Raw genomic sequence first — 21,060 nt, forward strand, 5'->3', positions numbered from 1 at the left:
ATGACTGTTGATCTTCTCTTCTGTACTCCTTATTTGGAGCAATCCTTCCATATTAAGGCACGGTTTTTGATGTGACATGATAAGAGATAATTAAGTGCCATGCATAACGACACATTATTCCCTTAGAGTTATCAAAATTCTAAGAACTAACAAAGTGGATGGCTAGCATTATGGATTTCAAGTTTGTGAAGTATTATATAACAATTTGTCCCCTACTTTATTAAAAAAAGAAAAGAAAAGAGAGGGTTATAAAGTGACTATCCGGAGATAGATTTACACACCTTAATAGTGTAATTGAGGGCTTATGTGAAAATATGGTGAAGTGTATCTCAAAAAATTAGGCGAACTGCACAGCAAAAATTCAACGAGCTGAACCGCAAAAATACTTCACAAACCTGAAATCTAGAATGCTAGCTCGCCACACGCTAGCTCACCACCTCTGCTAGCTTGCGGGATCTTATATCAGAAATAACTCTAAAGATACATTTCGAGCTTAAGGGGGGTAAAGTGTTGCTATGCACGGTACCTAGTTATTGCCTAACACATCACATCAAAAAATCGTACCTTATAAATATGGAAGGATTGCTCCCAAGGAAGGTACAGACGAGAGCATAATAATGACATATGATTCATGGTTGATGAGAGTATCATGCTTCATATAATAGATGGTTGCAGTTGAATCCCAAGGTTCTAACGCGATCACAGGCATAGTTGATGGTGGAGGCCAGTAATGTAGTAGGGGGAGCCTCACATCTCATCTATATAAACTTCCACTTATATCACTAAGAATACTCCAAGACCCTATTTTATACACCGATACTATTCCAAACCTTCTTTTTCTCTTCTAAACTTCCTCATTTTTCCAGAAACACATCATGTAAACCGTTTCCAATTTTCAACCTCACATGTTGGTAAGCTTTCTTTTTTCTTTTCTTTTTTTTATCTATTTGATACAGGTAATCTTAAACGTGATTGTGATAAATTTTGATACATTTTGAGATAATTTTGATGATATTTACTAGTTTTGATAACTTTTAAAATAATTTTTAATGTTGTTTGTAATAAGTTTCACGTAGTATATATAATTTTTTTATTTTTTTAAAATTACAATTTATAATTAAATGATGAATTATTGTAAGTATTTAACGGAATAATTAATTCAACTCAAACTAATTAAATTGCTCATACATAATTTACGGAGGTGGGACTTGAACATATGTGCTTAAAGTTTCAAGACCTCGAATCTTAGCATTAGGCCTATTTATTAAAGTTGTTCACCCTATTCTCTAAACGTAAGACAAATCCGTGAGCATAACTTGTGCGATAATTTAATAATATGCTTGTGAAAATGTGAATTATATTCTCTTTTTTTCAAGTACCCCAACTTTATCATCTCGATCAAAACTTCCATTAGTAATTTTATCTCTTAATGGAAATTTTGACAATTTTTCTTAATAAATTTAAATAATATTGTACACTATTTTAATAGTTTTGTATATAATTTGACAACATTGTTGCATCAAAACACCAAACTAGATCAAACATGTTTCAGTTTTTATGATTTAAATAAATTTTTTCTCAATCCACAAACAAGCACTATAAAGCAAAAATTAGTAAAAATTATATTTTATTCTATCATATAAATATCATATATGATAAAAACATAACTGTATTCATCATATATAAGCACACAAAGCACCTACTACAGAAATCAATCTCCTAAATGTAAATAAAATGTTGACACATTTATTACACACTAAACCCAGAAACCTTCACACATGCAGAACTTCTCTTCCATTTTAGACCCTTCATGGATACTGGCAGTTTCCATAGCCTGAAAAAGAAAAAAAGAAAAAAAAACAATTACAAACAATATCAAGTGATAAATGGAGTATCAAAACAAAATTAGGTTCAAGAAAAGTTTTTTACTTGGATCGGATATAGTGATGAGACCAGAACCCTGGAAGTTACAGTTATGTTCTTGACGACCATTGGCCTGGTAATAAGAATTCATGACAGACGATGCATGGTTGATGTAAGTGTTGGGATCATAGCATGCTCCACCTGGTTGTATCTGGCTGCAGTTGAATCCAAGGATTCCAAGTTGTTCACAGGCATAGTTTATGTTGGAAACCAGTGCTTTATCATCAGTGGAAGGCTTTGCAACACACCATTTTTTGACCTGTTACATAACAATTTTATTACAACTGTGCGTATTTTTTTTATTGAAAAAGAATTGATTAATTTACCTGTCCATTGGCCAACTTCAGCAAGATCCCTGCATAAAAATGGTTGTAAATTATGATTAATGGGGAAGCCATTAGAAACAGTGAGAAAATGGGGAAAAAGATACATACCAGAGTTAAATGACAAAAGGAGGAGAAAATAGAGAAGGGGAAGTGAGACAGGTGATTTAGCCATTGCTGTTTGTGTTGGAAGTAAAAATAGATTAAAAAGATAACTTGGACAAAAAGAAACGAAGATGAATGTTCAAATATATAAGGGTGGATAATGCTAATTCCGGACTATAATTTGCTGCTTCCACGATGTGAAAGGCTAAAACATTCCTAGCACTAGCAAAGGTTTGTAAATGTCTTAAATGGGACAGTTTAACAGAGAAGTTGTAAGGCCAAAAGATGAAACAGCATGGGGTTTTTTAGTAAATGACTGTGAATTTGTCATAAAAAGGTTGTTTTTAAGTAATGATTATTGAAAATGCAAGTTTCAAACCCCAAAATTAATGATATATTAATCACAAAATGTAAGTTTCAAACCCCAAAATTAATTTCAGAGGCATGATATATTAATCATCTTTAATCCAGAAACATAAAAACCCAGGAGCTGAACAGGTTTAGGACATGGTGAAATGATAAGGGAGTAAAATGTCTCTGCCATATTCCATCTAATTGAACACGTTAAATATTTAGACTAAAGGATAAATTTTAGAACAAAATCAGAATTAAGTAAAATTTGTGGATTAGTGTTTTAATACCAAAGACTAGGAACAAAAACTGTGACATGTCAATGTTTTTCACTTCTACCAGGTTGTCTTTAAATCAACAATATGATCATGGTTAAGTTGAAATATTCAAGTTTTGGAAACTTTTTTTTGTTTGATTATGCTACAACTGCCAGACAGGACTTTGCTCCTCTTTTTTTTTTTTTTTTCTATTAATGGTTAAGGAAAAGGTTTTTTTTTGGTCATATTTTGTATATTTTCCATTTAATTTCTTGCTTGATGATTAAGGAAGTACCAGAACGGAGTTATAATGCATGAGGACGTCTCTTTGTAAGCGTCGGGTGAGATTAAATTTATATATGTATATATCTATATGTTTCAGTTTGGATAAATTCAAAATATGAAATTTATTTATGTTTATCAATATTTGTAAATGAAATCTATTTTAAATTTACTCATGTTTTTTAGAAAATAAATTATATTATTTTTAATTCAATATTTAATTATTTTTATATATTTATAGTGTTTATACTATAATAATATATATAATATTATATACATAATTTATAAAAATAAAACAATATATTTCAAAAGTACAAATTGAGTTTAGGTTGAATGTTGTCACAAAGTTGACCCATATTTTAAATGTGCATAATTTTTAGCCCAATCCCATTTTTGAGATCTCGTACTTTTGCCTAAATCTCGTATATTTCTAGTAGACTTTCAGATTTGAATGAATAGTCTAGCCGTTGAATAAGTCGCACGGTGATCTTATTTAAATATTATAGACTTCTTTAATAATTTAATTCAATTGGTACTCGTGAAAGCAAAAACAAAAATGTAAATATACACGAAATGTAATGATAAAAGGGATGCCCAAATCTTACTCGTCACATATAAATAATGAAAACATGAATTATGGATTTACAAAATGTTAAGTAACGCTAATAGATAGGAATTACAATAGAACGAGACGAGATAAAAGATTATTTGGTCCAACTTTGTTTCATTTCTTGCATATATGTAATATAAATATATAATATATTAATGTGTCTATGATTTTAGAATATATATTTTATATATAGATAAAAAAAATAGTTATTTTGAAATTCCATTAAAGCCCAAAAAAACCCTATACACCTATCCATCCCCACTGTACACAATAAGAAAGTTTAAAGTGAGGGATAACATCCCAGTTGAGATAAAAGCAGATGGGATACATTGATATAGACAGGTTCTGTTGAGATATACACCTTGCAACTATACCATTACAAGTAAATTTTAACATTGCTTTAAGCATACCATATTCCATCTTCTTTATTGAAGCAAGCTGTTCTGAACAAGACATCAACTATTATTGGTGGCATAAAATACCACCGACCACCAACAAAACTATGTCCTGCCTTGTATTTCCACCTGAAAACTTCATGTTTCTTTCTTCACCAGTAAATGAAGCTCAATGCTTACTGCTCTAAAAATAGAGAGATTTTGTCGATTTAGCCTTAGTTCAATTAATATGATTATTGTTATTAATGTAGGAGGCCGTGAGTTTGAGTGCATTGAAGTGCGTTATCTTTCTATTTATGGGTTAGAGAGAAGCTATCTGTAGTTCTAGGTATTGCGTAAAAAATAACAGATATAATCAAACCTATAATGAGATTATTCAAAAAAAATAATAGAGAGATTTCATAAACTTGGTTGAGTTGGATGTGTGGTTATTTTGATTTGAAAATTTTGATTAAGGCTATTCATATTTGTAAATAATTAATCCTAAGTTTATTTAGGTTTTCTCATATTTTTATTTTATTTTTATTCATTTAAAATATAATTATTTTTATTTAATATATAGTAATTATTTACTTTTTACTACCATTAAATATTGTCTTTTATTAAAATTTTCGACATAAATTACTTATCATATTTTTAAATATTTAGATTATTGTATGGTACATAGTATATTTAATCTCATAGGATATAAATTACGTATTGAAAATGGGTAGCTCGGGTTTTGAATATTGAAATCTGATCCCAGCTCGTATTATAAACAAACTTAATTTTCTTACACAAACTCTCGCAAAATTTCAAGGTTGGAGTTGGGTGGATAGTTCAATACTTGAACATATCTACTCCAAAATGTGGGTCATGGTTCTTTTAAATTAGGTTAAATTTTGCTACTGATCTTTATATTATGTGTAAGTTGTAGATTTAATCTTTGCACTTTGATTTTGTTATTTTTATAGTCCTTACCGACTAAACCAAATAGTAGTTGTTAGATTTATTAAGTGTAAACATATTATCACATGTGAAATGTCATAGCAGTTTGTTATTTTTACATATTACTCACAAAAATCAACTAATAAATTTAATAATTATTATGTGTCAAAATTGAAATTTTAAAATTTAAAAAGCATTGCTATCGTTTAATTCAGAACAAACTTTAAGATTTAAAAAATATAAAACTAAAATTCATTTAGGTTCGGTTAGTTCATTTTGGCAACAAATTCATTTCAGTTTATTTAATTCTACTGACTTATTTGGTTTAGTAGATTATTCATTATATAAAAATCTAATCGATTAAACTAATGGGATGCACATCTTTAATGGTCAATGAGATGTTAGCAAACGACGTTCACCATTACTCTGACATAATTAAAATATATCAAATATATTTCATATATAAAATGAGCTTTATTTTTATTATCCATATCAAAGTTCTTTTATCAAATTATTTTAAGTAATACTTTTTTTATTGGTAATATTTTAGAATCGGACCAATAGTTAAATCTGTCGGATCACTAATTTACTAGTTTGATTAGTTTAATAAATAAATTCATAAAAAATTAAAATAAAATACTTATTTTAATCAATTTTTTAGTCGACCAATCAATTCATAATTCAACTGATCGAATATTATTCTCTAAATCAATACTTTGATTGATTCCCAATTTAACCAATATATATATCTATTAATTTCAAACTGTTGGTGTTGGATAGTAAAGTAGCATTGGCTATAGCAATGGTGTCAAAAGGGAGTACTTAGGATTCGAGGGTGTCGAACCATAACTGTGACTGGTCAGAAATTGCCTGTGACCCTTACCATGACTCGATGGGGTCATTCCATCAATTCAAACCTCGAAATCATTGTAGTTATCTGAGGCTATCTATATCTGAATTTCTATTGGTTCAAAACATTATGGAACTTTGATTTCTAACGTCTACTTGGCACCTGCAACACCACGTATCAGTGTTGGATAATTTTGGGGGTTGAAAGGTGAATTTTGTATTAAAAAAAATCTCCAGTGCTGTTTGCTGAACCAATGAGATTGTGCCACTCGTGAATCACACCGGATAACCCCTATCATATCTACTTGGAACAGACAACTACCTGTTTCAAATTCAGGACCACTTTGGCTTTGCATTTCATTGCATGGGTCTGAAATTCTTGTTATGAGAAAAAGCTGTGTAATAAATAATGTTAATGGAAATGATTATGTTTATGTTTATGTTTCATCTTGTTTCTTGATGAAGCCTAATGAATCATATAGTTTTCGACACTGATAATTAGACTACTCGTGGGTCTTTTTAGAAACTATTAAGTGAATTACATAATTAAAATTTTGGGTTTTTTAAAATAAATTTCAAGTTTTTTTTATAAGGGTTAAAAGGACGAGACTTGGTATAAACTAGACCAACACCACCGACTAGTTGACATCAATTTAAAGTAGTTTGATAATGCTGCAAAACAAATTAAGCTAGATTTTTCTTCGTAAGATATTTTACATTTATGTATTATCAACCACTCATCCTGTAATTTGTATTTTTATGCTGCCATGATTTCAGCATCAATAAACTTCACCAAAAGAAAGGAAAATCTATTTCATATGGCTCAAAGAAACTTCTTTCTATGAAAACTCCATCTATTTTTCCACGAAAATGAAAAGGGAGGGAGAGAAAATCAACATCAGGGGAGTTGTTTAATTTATCAAGTAATATTTGTGGCTATTAATTATAATCACGAAAATTATTGATTGAATCACAAGTGAAGAATTTATATTTAATTTATAATTGACAACAATTTTAAACTTTATTTTTGAATTTTTTTCATACAAAATAATCCATTTACCTGTTGTAGCATTGCTCCATTGTTCTAAACAAAACAAACAAAAAGGTTTCGAAATTTTTCAACAGTCGAATTTCCGTCATTATGGTGGCCAAGCCTATGATGAAGTTTTGTGGATTAAAGATTGCCAAGTGGACATGCATGTTCAACATCACAATCTTGAAGCTCCAATGAAATGAAAGATAGAGATATTACGTAGATAAGGAACCTTACTCTCACCTTCCTATATAATAAACCCACGGATTGCCCCTCATTCAATCACTCACACATCACCAACAAAATCAATTGCTTCACAATGGCCTCTACTACCATGGCTCTTTCTTCCCCATCATTCGCCGGTAAGGCAGTGAAGTTCTCCCCTTCCACCCCTGAAATCCGGGGAACTGGCCGTGTTTCCATGAGGAAAACCACCAAGCCTGTTCCTTCTGGTAGCCCATGGTACGGTCCTGACCGAGTTTTGTACTTGGGTCCACTTTCCGGTGAGCCACCATCTTACTTGACCGGTGAGTTCCCTGGTGACTATGGTTGGGACACTGCTGGACTCTCAGCTGATCCCGAGACCTTTGCTAGGAACCGTGAGCTCGAAGTCATTCACTGCAGATGGGCCATGTTGGGAGCTCTTGGGTGTGTTTTCCCTGAGCTGTTGGCTAGGAACGGTGTCAAGTTCGGCGAAGCTGTATGGTTCAAGGCCGGGTCTCAAATCTTCAGTGAGGGTGGACTTGACTACTTGGGTAACCCAAGCTTGATCCATGCTCAAAGCATTTTGGCCATCTGGGCTTGCCAAGTTATCTTGATGGGAGCCGTCGAGGGTTACCGTATTGCCGGTGGACCACTCGGTGAAGTGACTGACCCATTGTACCCAGGTGGTAGCTTTGACCCATTGGGTCTTGCTGATGACCCAGAGGCATTCGCTGAGCTCAAGGTGAAAGAGATCAAGAACGGTAGGTTGGCTATGTTCTCAATGTTCGGGTTCTTCGTTCAGGCCATCGTGACCGGAAAGGGACCATTGGAGAACTTGGCTGACCACCTTGCTGACCCAGTCAACAACAATGCTTGGGCCTATGCCACCAACTTTGTCCCCGGAAAGTGAACTTAGAGAGTGAAAAGGGATTTGTCTTGTTCATGTTTTTATTTGTTGGTGTGAATGTAAATTTGTTGCACAATCAATGAAAGCAGAATGTGAATTTTGTGTGCTCAAAGTTTTTGACTGTTCCAAGTCCATTTGTTTCAAAAATGAAAATGGTAAAAACAGGTGAAGCACATGATGCTATAGACAAAACGAAAAATAAAACTGTAAATTTCGACAAATGAAATATAAATAAATTCCCGAATAAACTTCTCAGCCTTGCTTCTATTTATTATTTTGAGAACTAGACAATGTTGCAGAGACCACTTACATATAGGTATATAAAGTTACTCTGATGAGACTGAAGACAATGTGTGTGTGTATATATATATACATAAAGCTTTATCAATGATATGAATGGTGTTACTAAATGTAACTATGAACTGGATAAAGGTGCAATGAATACCGAACTCACCAATGCAGGTTTAACGTTACTGACCTTCACTTATAACCAATGTCGACAAATCAGGGCTGCTTTCGATTGTTCTTTTCTACTTGTCCACTCAACCGAATGTAACTTAATTGTTACTCGCTTGGGCCCTTGCTCTCGAAATAGACTTGGCATAAAGTTCTTCGTATCGTGAAGCTGAAGAATCCCAGCTGAAATCTATATTCATGTTCTTTTGAACGAGTTGTTTCCAACTCTCTTTATTGTTCTTGTAGAAATTAAATGCACGCTCCAAGGCACCGTTTATTCCCTGTCAGGTTTTTAACGTCATCCAAGGTTTAAGCATATGATAGAGAACCAAAGCAATTAAGTTGGAATGTCGGCAAATCATGTTTCAAGAATTCCTAGAGTTACCTGTTCATCAGGAGTTGTAAATGTAAATCCGTTTCGAATTTGATTAGGTATTGTCTCCTCATTGACATCGAAAACGCTATAGAAGAAAGATTAGAAAAGAATTAAGATTTATGATTTTACGGTCAAGTAACTTCATATTAGTGGATTTACTTACATGCATATAATTCGAGTAAAGTAGTTTTACCTGTCATTTAGACCGCCAGTTTTTCTTGCAATGGGTACTGAACCATATCTCATTGCTATCATCTGGGTGAAAAAAGAAAACACGCTGTTAAGCTTTGGCCTGCATTGCAACAGGAGACCAGCAGCTTCTCAGCACAACACCAGCAGCAACACTGCTTGAAGTGCAGAAATGGAGCTGAACCGAATGCAGCAATATGTTTTGATCATTTTGTTCCGATGTAACTTTGTCTAATTCATTTGTAATTTGTTCACAAAGTTAGTAAGATTAGTTCAGGATTTGAGTTGATGTAATAGTTGATATGTCAGCTACCTTTTGTGTGTAATTCAAGCAAATGTTAGTCTTGTATTAGTGGGAACATTTAAGTCATTAGGTAACTGCCCATTACTTTGTAACTCATATATTATTCAAATTTTCAATGAAAAATTAAGTGGTGAATTTTCAGTTATCATTTTTGCAAGGTTTTCATTCTGTTTTTGCTTTGATTATCCTATTTTTGTTTTGCTACTTTGCCTTTTGTTTGCTGCCAATGTTTCAACAAATGGTAATCAGAGCCTGTCATCTTTGAAGACCTCTGTTGTTGGTTGTTTTCTGTCAAAACAAAATTGAGAAGAGAGAAATCGAAGCTGTTGAGTTTGTTTCAGCAAAATGAGTTTTACACCACCTCCACCACCTGTGTTTACTGGAGAGAACTACCACATTTGGGTAGTTAAGATGAGGACATACCTTCAGGCACACGATTTGTGGAATGTGATCGAGAATGATGTTGATCCACCTCCATTGAGGGTCAATCCCACCATTACTCAGATGAGGCAATACAGTGAAGAGTGCTCCAAGAAGCATAAAGCAATGACTTGCTTGCAGAATGGAGTATTAGATGTGATCTTCACTAGGATAATGGCTTGTGACTCACCTAAGCAGTCATGGGAGAAACTGAAGGAGGAGTTCATGGGGTTAGACAAAACCAGGCAGCAAGAAGTGATTAATCTCGAGAGATTTTGAGAATTTGAAGATGAAAGAGTCAAAGACTATCAAGCAGTACTCAGACAGAATAATGGCCACTGTCAACAGCATTAGGCTCCTTGGAGAAGACTTCAGTGAGAGCAGAGTTGTTGAAAAGGTCATCACCACTCTCCCTGAGAAGTTTGAGTCAAAGATTTCATCACTTGAGGACTCGAAAGACTTGTCAGCTATCTCATTGTCTGAGCTGATAAACTCTCTGTATGCACTTGAGCAAAGGAGGATCAATAGGCAGGAAGAGTATCCTGAAGGAGCTTTCTAGGCAAAGGCCAAAGTAGGCTCAGGTTCAAATCTGAAAGGGAAGAAGCCTTGGCTCGATAAAAGGGAAAACAAGGAGAGATGCAGGCAAGAAAGTGTTCCCACCATGCATTCACTGCAAGATGACCACACATTTGGAGAGGTACTGTTGGTACAGGCCAGACATTCAGTGCAGAAGCTGCAAACAATTTGGCCGTGTTGAGAAAGTATGCAGAAGCAAAGGGAAGGAACCATCTTAGCATCAAGCACGAGCTGCTAAGGATTTTCAAGCTCAGAAGGAGTATGTTTTCACAGCTTCTTGCTTTGCAAACTCAAGCAAAGTCAGATGTGACTGGTTAGTGGACAGTGGCTGCTCACACCACATGGTAGCTGATAAGAAGCTGTTCAAAGACCTTGATAGAAGTTTTGATGCAAAAATTAGAATTGGTAATGACAATTTGATTGAAGCTCAAGGAAGAGGAGATGTTGTGATCAACACTTGTTCAAGTAACAAAATCATTTCTGATGTTTTTTTTGTGCCTGACATAGATCAGAATCTGCTTAGTGTTGGTCAGTTAGTGGAAAAAGGGTATTCTTTGATCTTTAAAGATGGCTCCTGCATTGTTAAGAACTCACTTGGTCAGGAGTTAGTCACAGTAGCAATGATAGATAGGTGTTTTATGCTTGATGTAAATCAACTCCAGAAGAAGGTTTACATCAGTCTTGCTGATAACACTGGTCTTTGACATAGAAGACTAGGCCATGTCAATTTTAGATCACTTGATCTGTTGCACAAGCTGAATTTGGTAGAAGACATGTCAAAAGTTGAACCAAGAGACATTGTTTGTGAAGTTTGCCAGCTTGGAAAGCAGGCTAGATTGCCTTTTCCAGCTAACAATGCATGAAGAGCTCGAGAAAGGCTTGAATTGGTTCATTATGATGTTTGTGGACCAATGAAGACTTCTTCATTGAATGACAGTAAGTATTTTGTTCTATTTATAGATGACTTAACTAGGTTTTGTTGGGTTTATTTCTTGAGGCAGAAATCTGAAGTGTTTGAAGCATTCAGCAAATTCAAAGCCTTAATTGAAAACCAGACTGATTGTAAGATCAAAGCTTTGAAAATTGATAATGGCACTGAGTATCTATCTAATAGATTTCAGAAACTGTGTGAGCAAACTGGGATTCATCATTAACTAACAACAGTTTATACTCCTCAACAGAATGGAGTATGTGAGAGGAAGAATATAACTGTGCTTGATATGGCCAAATGTCTGTTATTTCAGAGCAAGCTGCCAAGCAAATTTTGGGCTGAGGTAGTCAATACCTCAGTTTACCTACTCAATAAGCTGCCAACTCACAATGTCAAAGACAAGACTCCTTTTGAAGCTTGGCATGGACTTAAGCCAATCGTTTCACACCTGAAAGTGTTTGGCTCTGTGTGTTATGCTCATATTCCAGTAGAAAAGAGGACCAAACTTGAAAGAAGAGCTGCTCTAGGAATCTTTGTTGGCTATAGTAGCACTAAAAAGGGCTATACGATATTTGATCCTTCAACAAAAAAGATTTTAGTGAGTAGATATGCAAGGTTTGATGAAGAAAAGGTTTGGAGTTGGAATGATGCAGATGCAAGATTGATTGAAGAAGATCAGATGAACTATAACTTTGAGCCTGTTGAAGTAGAGCCAAGCAATGAAGCTGTTGATGATGCTCCTGTGAAAGACACCAGAACTATTGTTATCTACCAAAGATTTGATGTTGCAATAGTTGAACCCTCAGACTTTGAAGAAGCTGCCAAGGATAAACACTGGAAGAAGGCCATGGAAGCTGAATTGGAAATGATCCACAAGAATGATACTTGGGAATTGGTGAACAGACCTAATCACAAAAAGGTCATTGGTGTCAAGTGGGTGTTTAGAGCCAAGTACAATGCTGATGGTTCATTGAACAAACACAAGGCAAGGCTTGTGGTGAAAGCCTACAGTCAGCAATATGGCATCGATTTTATGGAGACGTTTGCTCCAGTAGCAAGGCTAGACACAATTAAGCTTCTGTTTGCCTTGGCTGCTCACAAACAAAGGAAAGTTCACCAGTTAGATGTTAAGTCAGCATTTCTGAATGGTTTTCTTAAAGAGGAGATTTTTATTGAGCAACCAGATGGGTTTAAGATCCTAGGAGAAGAGGACAAGGTCTATAAGTTGAAAAAGGCTCTGTATGGCCTAAAGCAGGCACCAAGAGCCTGGTATGACAGGGTTGACACATACTTGTCTAGGCTTGGGTTTGAGAAAAGTGTTAGTGAAGCTACACTTCATGTGAAGAGGTCAGAAAATGAGACATTGCTGATTGTTTCTCTCTATGTGGATGACTTACTTGTGACTGGAAGCAAAGAAAAACTGATTAGTGAATTTAAAGTGCAAATGCAAGAGGTGTATGAAATGACAAACTTGGGAGTCATGACATACTTCCTTGGTATGGAAGTGAATCAATCTGATCAAGGCATTTTCATTAGCCAACATGCCTTTTCTTTGAAGATTCTCAATAAATTTTACATGCTAAATTGCAAAACAGTCAGCACACCTGTGGCTCAAGGGGAGAAACTGAGTAGCAGTGGGAATCAAGAGAGGGTTGATATTATGTTTGGTGTTATCTTTTGTCAAGATTTATGCACTGCTGTGATGTGGTCTATTTCAAAGCAGCTAAGAGGATCCTCAAATATGTCAAAGAAACCTTAAGCCATGGAGTTAAGTTTGAGAAGGAAAATGAGCTTAAGCTAGCAGGATATTCTGATAGTGATTGGGCTGGCTCTGTCGATGACATGAAGAGCACCTCTGGTTACTTCTTCATACTTGGATCAGGAGTTTTCTGCTAGAGCTCAAAAAAGCAACAAACTATTGCTCAGTCCATAGCTAAGGCAGAATACATTGCAGCTGCTGCAGCTGTTAATTAAGTCATTTGGCTTAGGAAGCTCGTGTATGATCTCAATGAAGAACAGGCTGAACCAACTAAAATCAAAGTTGATAACCAGTCAATAATTGCCATAACCAAAAATCCAGTCTTTCATGGTAAGACTAAACATTTCAAGATCAAATTTCATTTTGTTCGAGAGACTGAGCAATCAAAGGAAGTTAGTCTTGTTCATTATAGCTCTGATATATTCAAGATGATTACGTATTTACAAAATGCCGTCTCAATTCATCCTATTTCATCAGATCCGGGATGTGATATCGTTCCCAAGGATAAACTGGACAATTCCAATAAGATTTCATTCTTGAACAAAAATCCATTTTTTGATTTGTTTCATCTATTCCATGACCAGAACAGGAGGGGATACACGTTACACCACGATTTTGAATCAGAAGAGAGATTTTAAGAAATGGCAGATCTATCCACTCTATCAATAACCGAGCCGGAACTCAACTGGCTGATATACTGACCAAGCCATTAGGAGCTACCAGATTTGAAACTTTGAGAAAGAAAATTGGTGTTTGTTACATACAGCCCAAGGAGGAGTGTTAAGCTTTGGCCTGCATTGCAACAGGAGACCAATAGCTGCTTAGCACAACACTAGCAGCAACACTGCTTGAAGTGCAGAAATGGAGCTAAACCGAATGCAGCAATATGTTTTGATCATTTTGTTCCTATGTAACTTTGTCTAATTCATTTGTAATTTGTTCACAAAGTTAGTAAGATTAGTTCATGATTTGAGTTGATGTAATAGCTGATATGTCAACTACCTTTTGTGTGTAATTCAAGCAAATGTCAGTCTTGTATTAGTAGGAGCAGTTAAGTCATTAGGTAACTGCCCATTACCTTGTAACTCATATTATTCAAATTTTGAATGAAAAATTAAGTGGTGAATTTTCAATTATCATTTTTGCAAGGTTTTCATTCTGTTTTTGCTTCGATTCTCCTGTTTTTGTTTTGCTACTTTGCCTTTTGTTTGTTGCCAATGTTTCCACACACTCCTAGTAGTTATTTATTATTCAACAAGATTGCTCTAGCTGAAGTTTGGAGTTTGGAGCATACCTGTGTAAGGCCACAAGGTTCAAAAATAGATGGGATGATGAACATGTCAGATGCTGCGTAAATGGCATGAGAAAGAGACTCGTCATATTTTAGTATTAGCCGAATGTGTTCGTGGTTTTGGAATTGGTTTGCTATACCCTCAAATTCCCTCTGAAAACAAATAAAAGAAAAAGAAAATGTAAAGGAAAATCTCAGTGTACTAAGTATGGAACAGGAAAAGGACCAACTTAAAATAAAACAAATAACTCCGCATGGACCGATATGCCTGAATGGAGTTTTTATTGTTTTTATAGCTTTCATTCATGCAAGCAGAAAGAAATCCGTTGTTCACATAGAGAAAACAGCAGTAGAGATTCACCTGAATGTGGAGAACTGGACTTGAACCAAGAAGTACAAACTGACCGCCCATCTCCAGTGTTCGATATATGGCATGTTTAATCAGATGAACACCTTTCTGTGGCACCAATCTTGTTATGCAGCCTACCTATTCAATAGTAAAAGACTTCGAGTAAGACTCTAGGCAGTATTCAGTTAAGAAATAATAAGAACCTCCTATAATGCTGTGTTATTGGAACCTAAAGGTGACCTTAAACTTACATTGTAACTCAAAAGCTTTCATAGAGAATATATAATACATCTTAGAAATGTTGATATAACAAATAAAGACTTCAGAAATAAAATTACCAATGGCCGTTGATCATCAGCAGATGAAAGCCCTAGATTCCTTCTCGTTGCAGCTTTATTTTCTGCTTTCCCTTGCATATCATTAGCACTATACTGCACTTTGAGAAAATTATCGGTGGCAGGATTCCATGCATCAGTATCGATCCCATTTAAGATTCCCATGAACTTTCTTGAGTGAGAATTCAGTGTTGAATGGAGGCCTTTTCCTCCCTGTAAAAGTTAGGGACATGATTTTGTAGTTCAACCTTAAAATTATAAAAGGAAGACCATGTTCTTGAAAGAAAAACTACAAAATATTCTTACCTCAGCAGTTCGGACTTCTTGTGCATAAGTGGGTGATACTGTCGTCACTATGTTAGAGAACACAATTGCACCCTGAAAAGAAGGAAACTTAGAAAAAAGAACAGAAAGAAACTCTATTTGTTATAGGCTTATAGCCAAACCAGTGATTACAGCACCTTAACAGGATTGACACTGTCATGTGCTGTGTTATCCTGCATCCTATCAGGTCTATTTAACTCCTGGGCATCCAGACCACATGATGCCAATTCTGAAGCAGATGCAGTCCCTTGGTACTCAAAGTTATGGCATGTAAAACATATTCGAGCTGAATTTAAACCTTTTGGAGCATACAAGTCCCAATAAAGTGGTGCCTGAAAATGTAGTCAGAAACACACCAGTCAACAGAACATTAAATTGAATACCGAAAGAAACATGAGGCCAAAATGTCATACAACAAAAGCTGTCTGCCAATCATGGCAGTGAATTATATCTGGTTTCTTGCCAGCTTGAAGAAGAAACTCGAGTGCCGCGCGACTGAAAAATGAAAAACGCTTGAAATCATCATGCTCTCCATAATATTGACCTCTCCAGAAGAACTTGTTGGGATGATGAGGCTCAATAAAATAAACAGGAAGACCTGTGAATTTAATTGCACATTCAGAAAGCAAAGCTAATAGATAACATGCAACTAGAAAGGAAAGAAGAGATTCTCACCTTCAACAGTACCAACCCAAATTTTATTTTGAAATAGTTTGCCATCAAAATATGACTCTACAGTCACATCTAAGGCCTGTCAAAAAAATAAAATAAAATCATCACAAGCATATATTGGCCTATGATCTTAGTGCATCTCAAATATGCTAACATACCCTTAAGTCATAAATGCCGTCATATTGCATACAATCATATTTTGGAAGAATAATCTCTACAAGGTGTCCTTTCTTCTGCAGTGTTTTACCAAGACCAGTCACAACATCTCCCAAACCACCAACCTGATTAAAAATTATTGAATTAAAAGAACAGAGCAACAGAAAGAAATCCTCCGAACTAGTATGTAAGAATATGCAAGTGGAAAAATATTGTACAAGCTAGCTAGAAGCAAAAGTCAGAAAACAATTATTGAACATTCATTTCTCAGTATTAGGAATTTGGAGATCAATTTTATAAACAGATAAAATAACAATTCTAGCAAAGAAATTGACATGTAGAGATATATTTAGTAATTATTAAAAGACCCAAAGGGTAGTAGGCTAGTTGCTAACAAATGGAGAAAAGAGAATGCAGAAACAAAATCATGTCACCATTGAGACATTCCTGGTCACATAAAACAGCCAGCTACCCAGCCATCCAGGTTCAAACACAAGATCACAAATATACACTTGCAAGCACCCAGGCAGCGATTTCCAGCGGCACAAAGGTACACAGGCATTGGTGATTATACACTATCAACTTCTTTCAAGCAGATTGAAACCATGCTTAGTCTTTATGCATAATTCCAGTTAAGACTTCCCAAGGAGCTTCGTTCCTTGGAATTTAAGAGCAAAAAGTGAAAGCTACACTAGGGGTGTTTGAAATAGATGAGGATGAATTTCTCAGCAAAATATGGAAAATAAAATGAAAACTTTAAGCTTGTTTGATCAAGGTAAGCAATAGGCAAAGGAGATCCAAGAAAACTGCTAAAAGGTCTGTCCATTGGTAAGTAAAGTTGTAAACTTGTACTTCATATAAAAAGCATGTGGATTAACAAGTAAAATGAAGATGTCTACTTCAACGAAATTTTAAAAGGAAGAATTTGTTTTTGACCTTTAACAAAAGAATCCAAGCCATAAAGTACAGCTTTAGATTAACCTAGACATCGCTGTACTGCTTAGTAATTGAACTCCAGAAGGAAAGAACAGTAGACTCTGTACATCTGTCAGCATTAGCTAATAAACACGAAATATTTAGTGAAAACAATGCAGTGTCTTCCATTGTGATGAACTGAGAAACAACTCAAAGTGTAACTGGGAATGCATAAACAATCATAACTGTTGTAGTATAATCATAGGAGAATCCATTGGTGAACATGGAAAACCACAGAGGATGTGGAAAAGAACAGTTGCAAGCAAGTATATTAAGGCCACAAGATTAAAGAAAAAGTAAAACGCAATATGTTAAGATGCTCCTCTATCTTACAGCTTTTTATTATAAAAAATGCAAACTATGCAAGGCATTGGAACCAGGAAAATATCAGCAACACCTAGAAAGAAATTAACAATCTAATAAATACATTGTTCATTTTGACACAGTTAATCAAATAAGAGTCAGCAAATCTATGAGAATACAACATTAGATATGGACATGGGTTAAGGGTTTGAAGGTGAAAAAAGACTAGAAAGGATAAGACCTCTTAAAATGTATGTTCATTAAGATTAGCCAAGAAAGCAACAAATATGAGGGGCTAAGTCTTACCTTAGCAACTGGTGCCATCTCAGCGGCAATATGAACGATGTACAACCCTGGACTAAAGAAAAAAAGATGGACACGTTAAAAAAAAGCAGTAATGCAGTAAAATTGATTAGTTAAAGGTAAGCACCTAGCTTGTGAGGATGCAAGCCGGAGAAATGTAGATATGACTTCACGCTCATTCTTTTCTTTGCATGCAATATGTGCATCACGAATGCATCGATCCTTCTTCCACACCAGTTCTCTCAAAAGCTTTGCATCACTGTTTGATATTTTCTTCTCAAGCACCCAACCATCAATAGTAAGCAATAAGCGGCTCCAAAATTCTCGAGGCATATCATCAACTAGTGCATCTGATGTCCTTTTCTTGCTTTCTTCTTTCAAACTATTAAGAGTATCCTGAAATGCCTCCAGAGATTCTTGATATAATTGGACAAAAGAATATATCTCTTGATCAGACTTTTGAAGACGCTCCTCTAGTAGTTTTATCTTTTTCTGTATGAGTTCATTTGATTGTTGCATTTTGTCAGATGATACCTTAAGGACATTAACCTCTTCAAGAGATTTTTCCAGTTTATAAACCTTCTTTCGAAGATCCTGGTTTTGCTGTAACACTAAAGTGGCTTGATCAGCCTGTTTAGTTGCCGTATCGAACAACTGTTGCAAATTTTCTACCTTTTCCCATAGCTCCTGGTATTCAACCTTTAGAGTAGAACTTTTTGGAGAGTCTTGCTGAGAAACCAATAGTTTAGACTCCAACTCCTTCACAGAGGACCCTAGAAAAGAGCATTCATTTTCCAATGTTGCCATGCGTTCATCAGTGTTCTTGACATTGCTAATCATAGACTTAAGTGCTTGGATATCATTTTTTAGGGCCAGATTCTCTGTCCTTAATGAATCAACCTCCTTGTTAAGAGAATGATCATCATGTGTTGAAAGCAATTCCTCATTCGAAAATTTCTTTTGATTCTCATATAGTTCAAGCTCACCCCTGTCAGTTAACTCATTTCGCAACATCTCTAATTGACTTTCTAGGAACTCGACATGTATCTTTCCTTGAGAAGCAACTTTAATCCGTGCATCAGCCTCTGCCAATCTCATTTCCAAAATGTTAATTTCTCCTTGCAAAGTCTCCTTCTCATCAAGAACTTTATGAATATCTTCTAGCGCATGAACCCGTGCTTGATTGAGAACAAGGATATCTACATATTTAGAAACAAATGAATGTGATGATATGTATATATCTCGAGTTGCATACACAAATAAGATCTACATAGATATAAATTCAACAGTTTCTTAACAGCAAGTTATCTTACTTCTCTCTGCATTTTTTATCATGCCTACCAGGTCCTCTAGTTGCATACTTGAGAGCTGCTCTCCATTTATGGCCTGCAAAAAAGAAAATAGCTATAATATTTTAAGTTTAAACCTTTAATTTATATAGTTCTTCCTAAGAAAACATAACATAATAAGTATATGACTATGTATCTCTTATAGTTCCATAACTAACTGTTTCTCCCGAGACCTAATAAGTTCGTAACTCTAACCTAAAAAGAAATCATTTTTATCAAAACTCTGCAGTATATTGTCCAGATAAAGCATCAATAAAAAAATCAGATCACTGCTGAATGGAAATCTTAATTATTAGGGAGAACTCATAATTACTATAATTGCTGGACACAACAATTAAGCAATGGTAAAGGAGTTCAATTATTCTTCCACTTCACCATCATTCTGTAAAAGTTAAAAAAGATAAACAAATCAAACTAAAATATCCAAACAGACAATAAAAATGTAGCACCAAGCAACACAACCTTAGTCTAGATTCACTACAGACTTATTCTGTAAATGAAAGTACCAAAGCTTTTGTTACAGAAGGCAGCACGAGGCCGTTTATAATCTGTTCACTGGTACTCTCCACGTCTCCGGCAGAGGCAGATAGAGTGCCCGAATTCTGTTCGGCAATATTCTCTACATCTATCACAGTGTTAACATCATCTTTTCCACTAGTTTCGTGATTTACAAAAGGCTCCACATCTACACCATTTGGAAAAGAATTTTCAGGTTCAGATTCCTCATCCCTAATCGGCAGCAACTCTGCACTCGTTGGAATCCGCTCAGGAGGTTTACTCATTCGTTGCCTTTTATGATTTGAACTACATAAATATCAATAAGAACATAAAAAAAAGTGGATTATAAGTTGTTGATTAATATATTCTATGATTTGGATTGATCATAATCAGTCAAACTCATTGACTACCCTAATCATTAGGTATAATTCGCATTCAAACATAGAACCATATGTCATTAGTTACTAATTCCTGCCATTAATCTGCACTAAGAAATCAAAATTCTAGCAAATAATGTCTAGCTTTTACTATATCTAGGCCAAACGAAGTTTTATTCAGTAAAAAATTTCTCAAACTCGATCAAGGATAAAAACAAAATCGATCTTTCAAAAAATACCTGAGATTACGTTGCCGCATTTTACAATAAGCTGGGAGGAATTGACGCGAAGGCAAAAACAGCACCCTCATATATACATTCTTATGCTTATCAACAGTGTTTTTATAACTACTGTTACTCAAACAACTAAAGCCATGACTGAAAAAGCAAGCCGATAACTTTGCAGACATTTCTTTATTATGATGATTCTTTTTTCTTTCAATTGACTGAGAAAAGCTTGTTTTCCCTTTTTCTATACCAACGAATTTAAAAGATAAATGGGAGGGTAAGAATAACCGCTTTCTTTGGCATAACGATAGCTTCCTGCCTGAGAGGGAAAGCTTAGTATAAAAAAAATGAAGATACTAATTAATAAATATCTTAAAATGCTGATAATATCTCAGTGGAGGGAATGAAACTCCTTTTGATTGATGACTCCTTTGTTTTATTGTTAAGGTATGACTATTTTCGGTTACAACCTTATCTAGATCCAACATAATAAATTTAAATATTTTCCTTTGTTCAGTAGAGGATTTTGAAAGTATATTTTAGATTATCTTTGGTGTAATATTAGAATTAATTTTTAGAATTTTAAAAATTTAAAATATCATATTTTTAAATTAAAATATAATTGATATAAGTATATTTTTATTATATAATTAAATTTGTGATGATAATTTAAGATAAATTTTATATTGATTTAATCCGTTTTAAAATACAATAACACCAATAA

At 34.7% G+C, this 21,060-nt stretch overlaps 3 protein-coding genes across 6 annotated transcripts; 1 reads left to right on the forward strand and 2 right to left on the reverse strand.

Moving 5' to 3' along the window:
* Window positions 1-1,610: 1,610 nt before the first annotated feature.
* LOC105778330 (major pollen allergen Ole e 10) lies at window positions 1,611-2,454 on the reverse strand. Its single transcript, XM_012602015.2, has 4 exons — window positions 2,358-2,454; window positions 2,250-2,278; window positions 1,930-2,182; window positions 1,611-1,834 (listed from the first exon to the last, which is right to left on the reverse strand). The coding sequence occupies exons 1-4, from the start codon at window positions 2,419-2,421 to the stop codon at window positions 1,809-1,811; spliced, it is 372 nt and encodes a 123-aa protein (XP_012457469.1). The 5' UTR covers window positions 2,422-2,454; the 3' UTR covers window positions 1,611-1,808.
* Window positions 2,455-7,325: 4,871 nt separating this feature from the next.
* Window positions 7,326-8,278, forward strand: LOC105776771 (chlorophyll a-b binding protein of LHCII type 1). Its single transcript, XM_012599673.2, has one exon. It carries the CDS (start codon window positions 7,375-7,377, stop codon window positions 8,167-8,169), a length of 795 nt encoding a protein of 264 aa, XP_012455127.1. The 5' UTR covers window positions 7,326-7,374; the 3' UTR covers window positions 8,170-8,278.
* A 116-nt stretch (window positions 8,279-8,394) lies between these two features.
* Window positions 8,395-20,714, reverse strand: LOC105776770 (probable starch synthase 4, chloroplastic/amyloplastic). Of its 4 annotated transcripts, XM_012599672.2 has the most exons (16): window positions 20,349-20,712; window positions 19,741-20,038; window positions 19,199-19,271; window positions 18,013-19,084; window positions 17,889-17,940; window positions 16,307-16,429; window positions 16,152-16,227; window positions 15,890-16,074; window positions 15,614-15,808; window positions 15,459-15,530; window positions 15,156-15,365; window positions 14,830-14,955; window positions 14,472-14,621; window positions 9,192-9,253; window positions 9,008-9,083; window positions 8,395-8,903 (listed from the first exon to the last, which is right to left on the reverse strand). In XM_012599672.2, the coding sequence occupies exons 1-16, from the start codon at window positions 20,516-20,518 to the stop codon at window positions 8,724-8,726; spliced, it is 3,120 nt and encodes a 1,039-aa protein (XP_012455126.1). In that variant the 5' UTR covers window positions 20,519-20,712; the 3' UTR covers window positions 8,395-8,723. The 4 variants fall into 4 exon arrangements, with proteins under 4 accessions (XP_012455126.1, XP_052478226.1, XP_052478224.1 ...); XM_052622266.1 differs by lacking the exons at window positions 8,395-8,903; window positions 9,008-9,083 and having other exon boundaries at window positions 9,203-9,290; window positions 20,349-20,713; XM_052622264.1 differs by lacking the exons at window positions 8,395-8,903; window positions 9,008-9,083 and having other exon boundaries at window positions 9,229-9,365; window positions 20,349-20,714.
* Window positions 20,715-21,060: the final 346 nt, after the last annotated feature.

This window comes from Gossypium raimondii, chromosome 10, assembly GCF_025698545.1.
Source record: "Gossypium raimondii isolate GPD5lz chromosome 10, ASM2569854v1, whole genome shotgun sequence".
In the NCBI taxonomy this organism is placed as follows: Eukaryota; Viridiplantae; Streptophyta; class Magnoliopsida; order Malvales; family Malvaceae; genus Gossypium; species Gossypium raimondii.

What these genes read in the sequence shown, in the direction of transcription:
- LOC105776771 (XM_012599673.2), top strand. Translation starts at nt 7,375, where the DNA reads ATGGCCTCTACTACCATGGCTCTTTCTTCCCCATCATTCGCCGGTAAG.
- LOC105778330 (XM_012602015.2), bottom strand. Translation starts at nt 2,421, where the DNA reads ATGGCTAAATCACCTGTCTCACTTCCCCTTCTCTATTTTCTCCTCCTT. An exon ending in TGAAGTTGGCCAATGGACAG is followed by an intron (nt 2,183 to 2,249) that starts GTAAATTAATCA and finishes GTTATGTAACAG; the next exon opens with GTCAAAAAATGGTGTGTTGC. An exon ending in CATCACTATATCCGATCCAA is followed by an intron (nt 1,835 to 1,929) that starts GTAAAAAACTTT and finishes TTTCTTTTTCAG; the next exon opens with GCTATGGAAACTGCCAGTAT.
- LOC105776770 (XM_012599672.2), bottom strand. Translation starts at nt 20,518, where the DNA reads ATGTCTGCAAAGTTATCGGCTTGCTTTTTCAGTCATGGCTTTAGTTGT. An exon ending in GATAAAAAATGCAGAGAGAA is followed by an intron (nt 19,085 to 19,198) that starts GTAAGATAACTT and finishes CTAAATATGTAG; the next exon opens with ATATCCTTGTTCTCAATCAA. An exon ending in AAGAAGTCCGAACTGCTGAG is followed by an intron (nt 15,366 to 15,458) that starts GTAAGAATATTT and finishes TAACTTTTACAG; the next exon opens with GGAGGAAAAGGCCTCCATTC.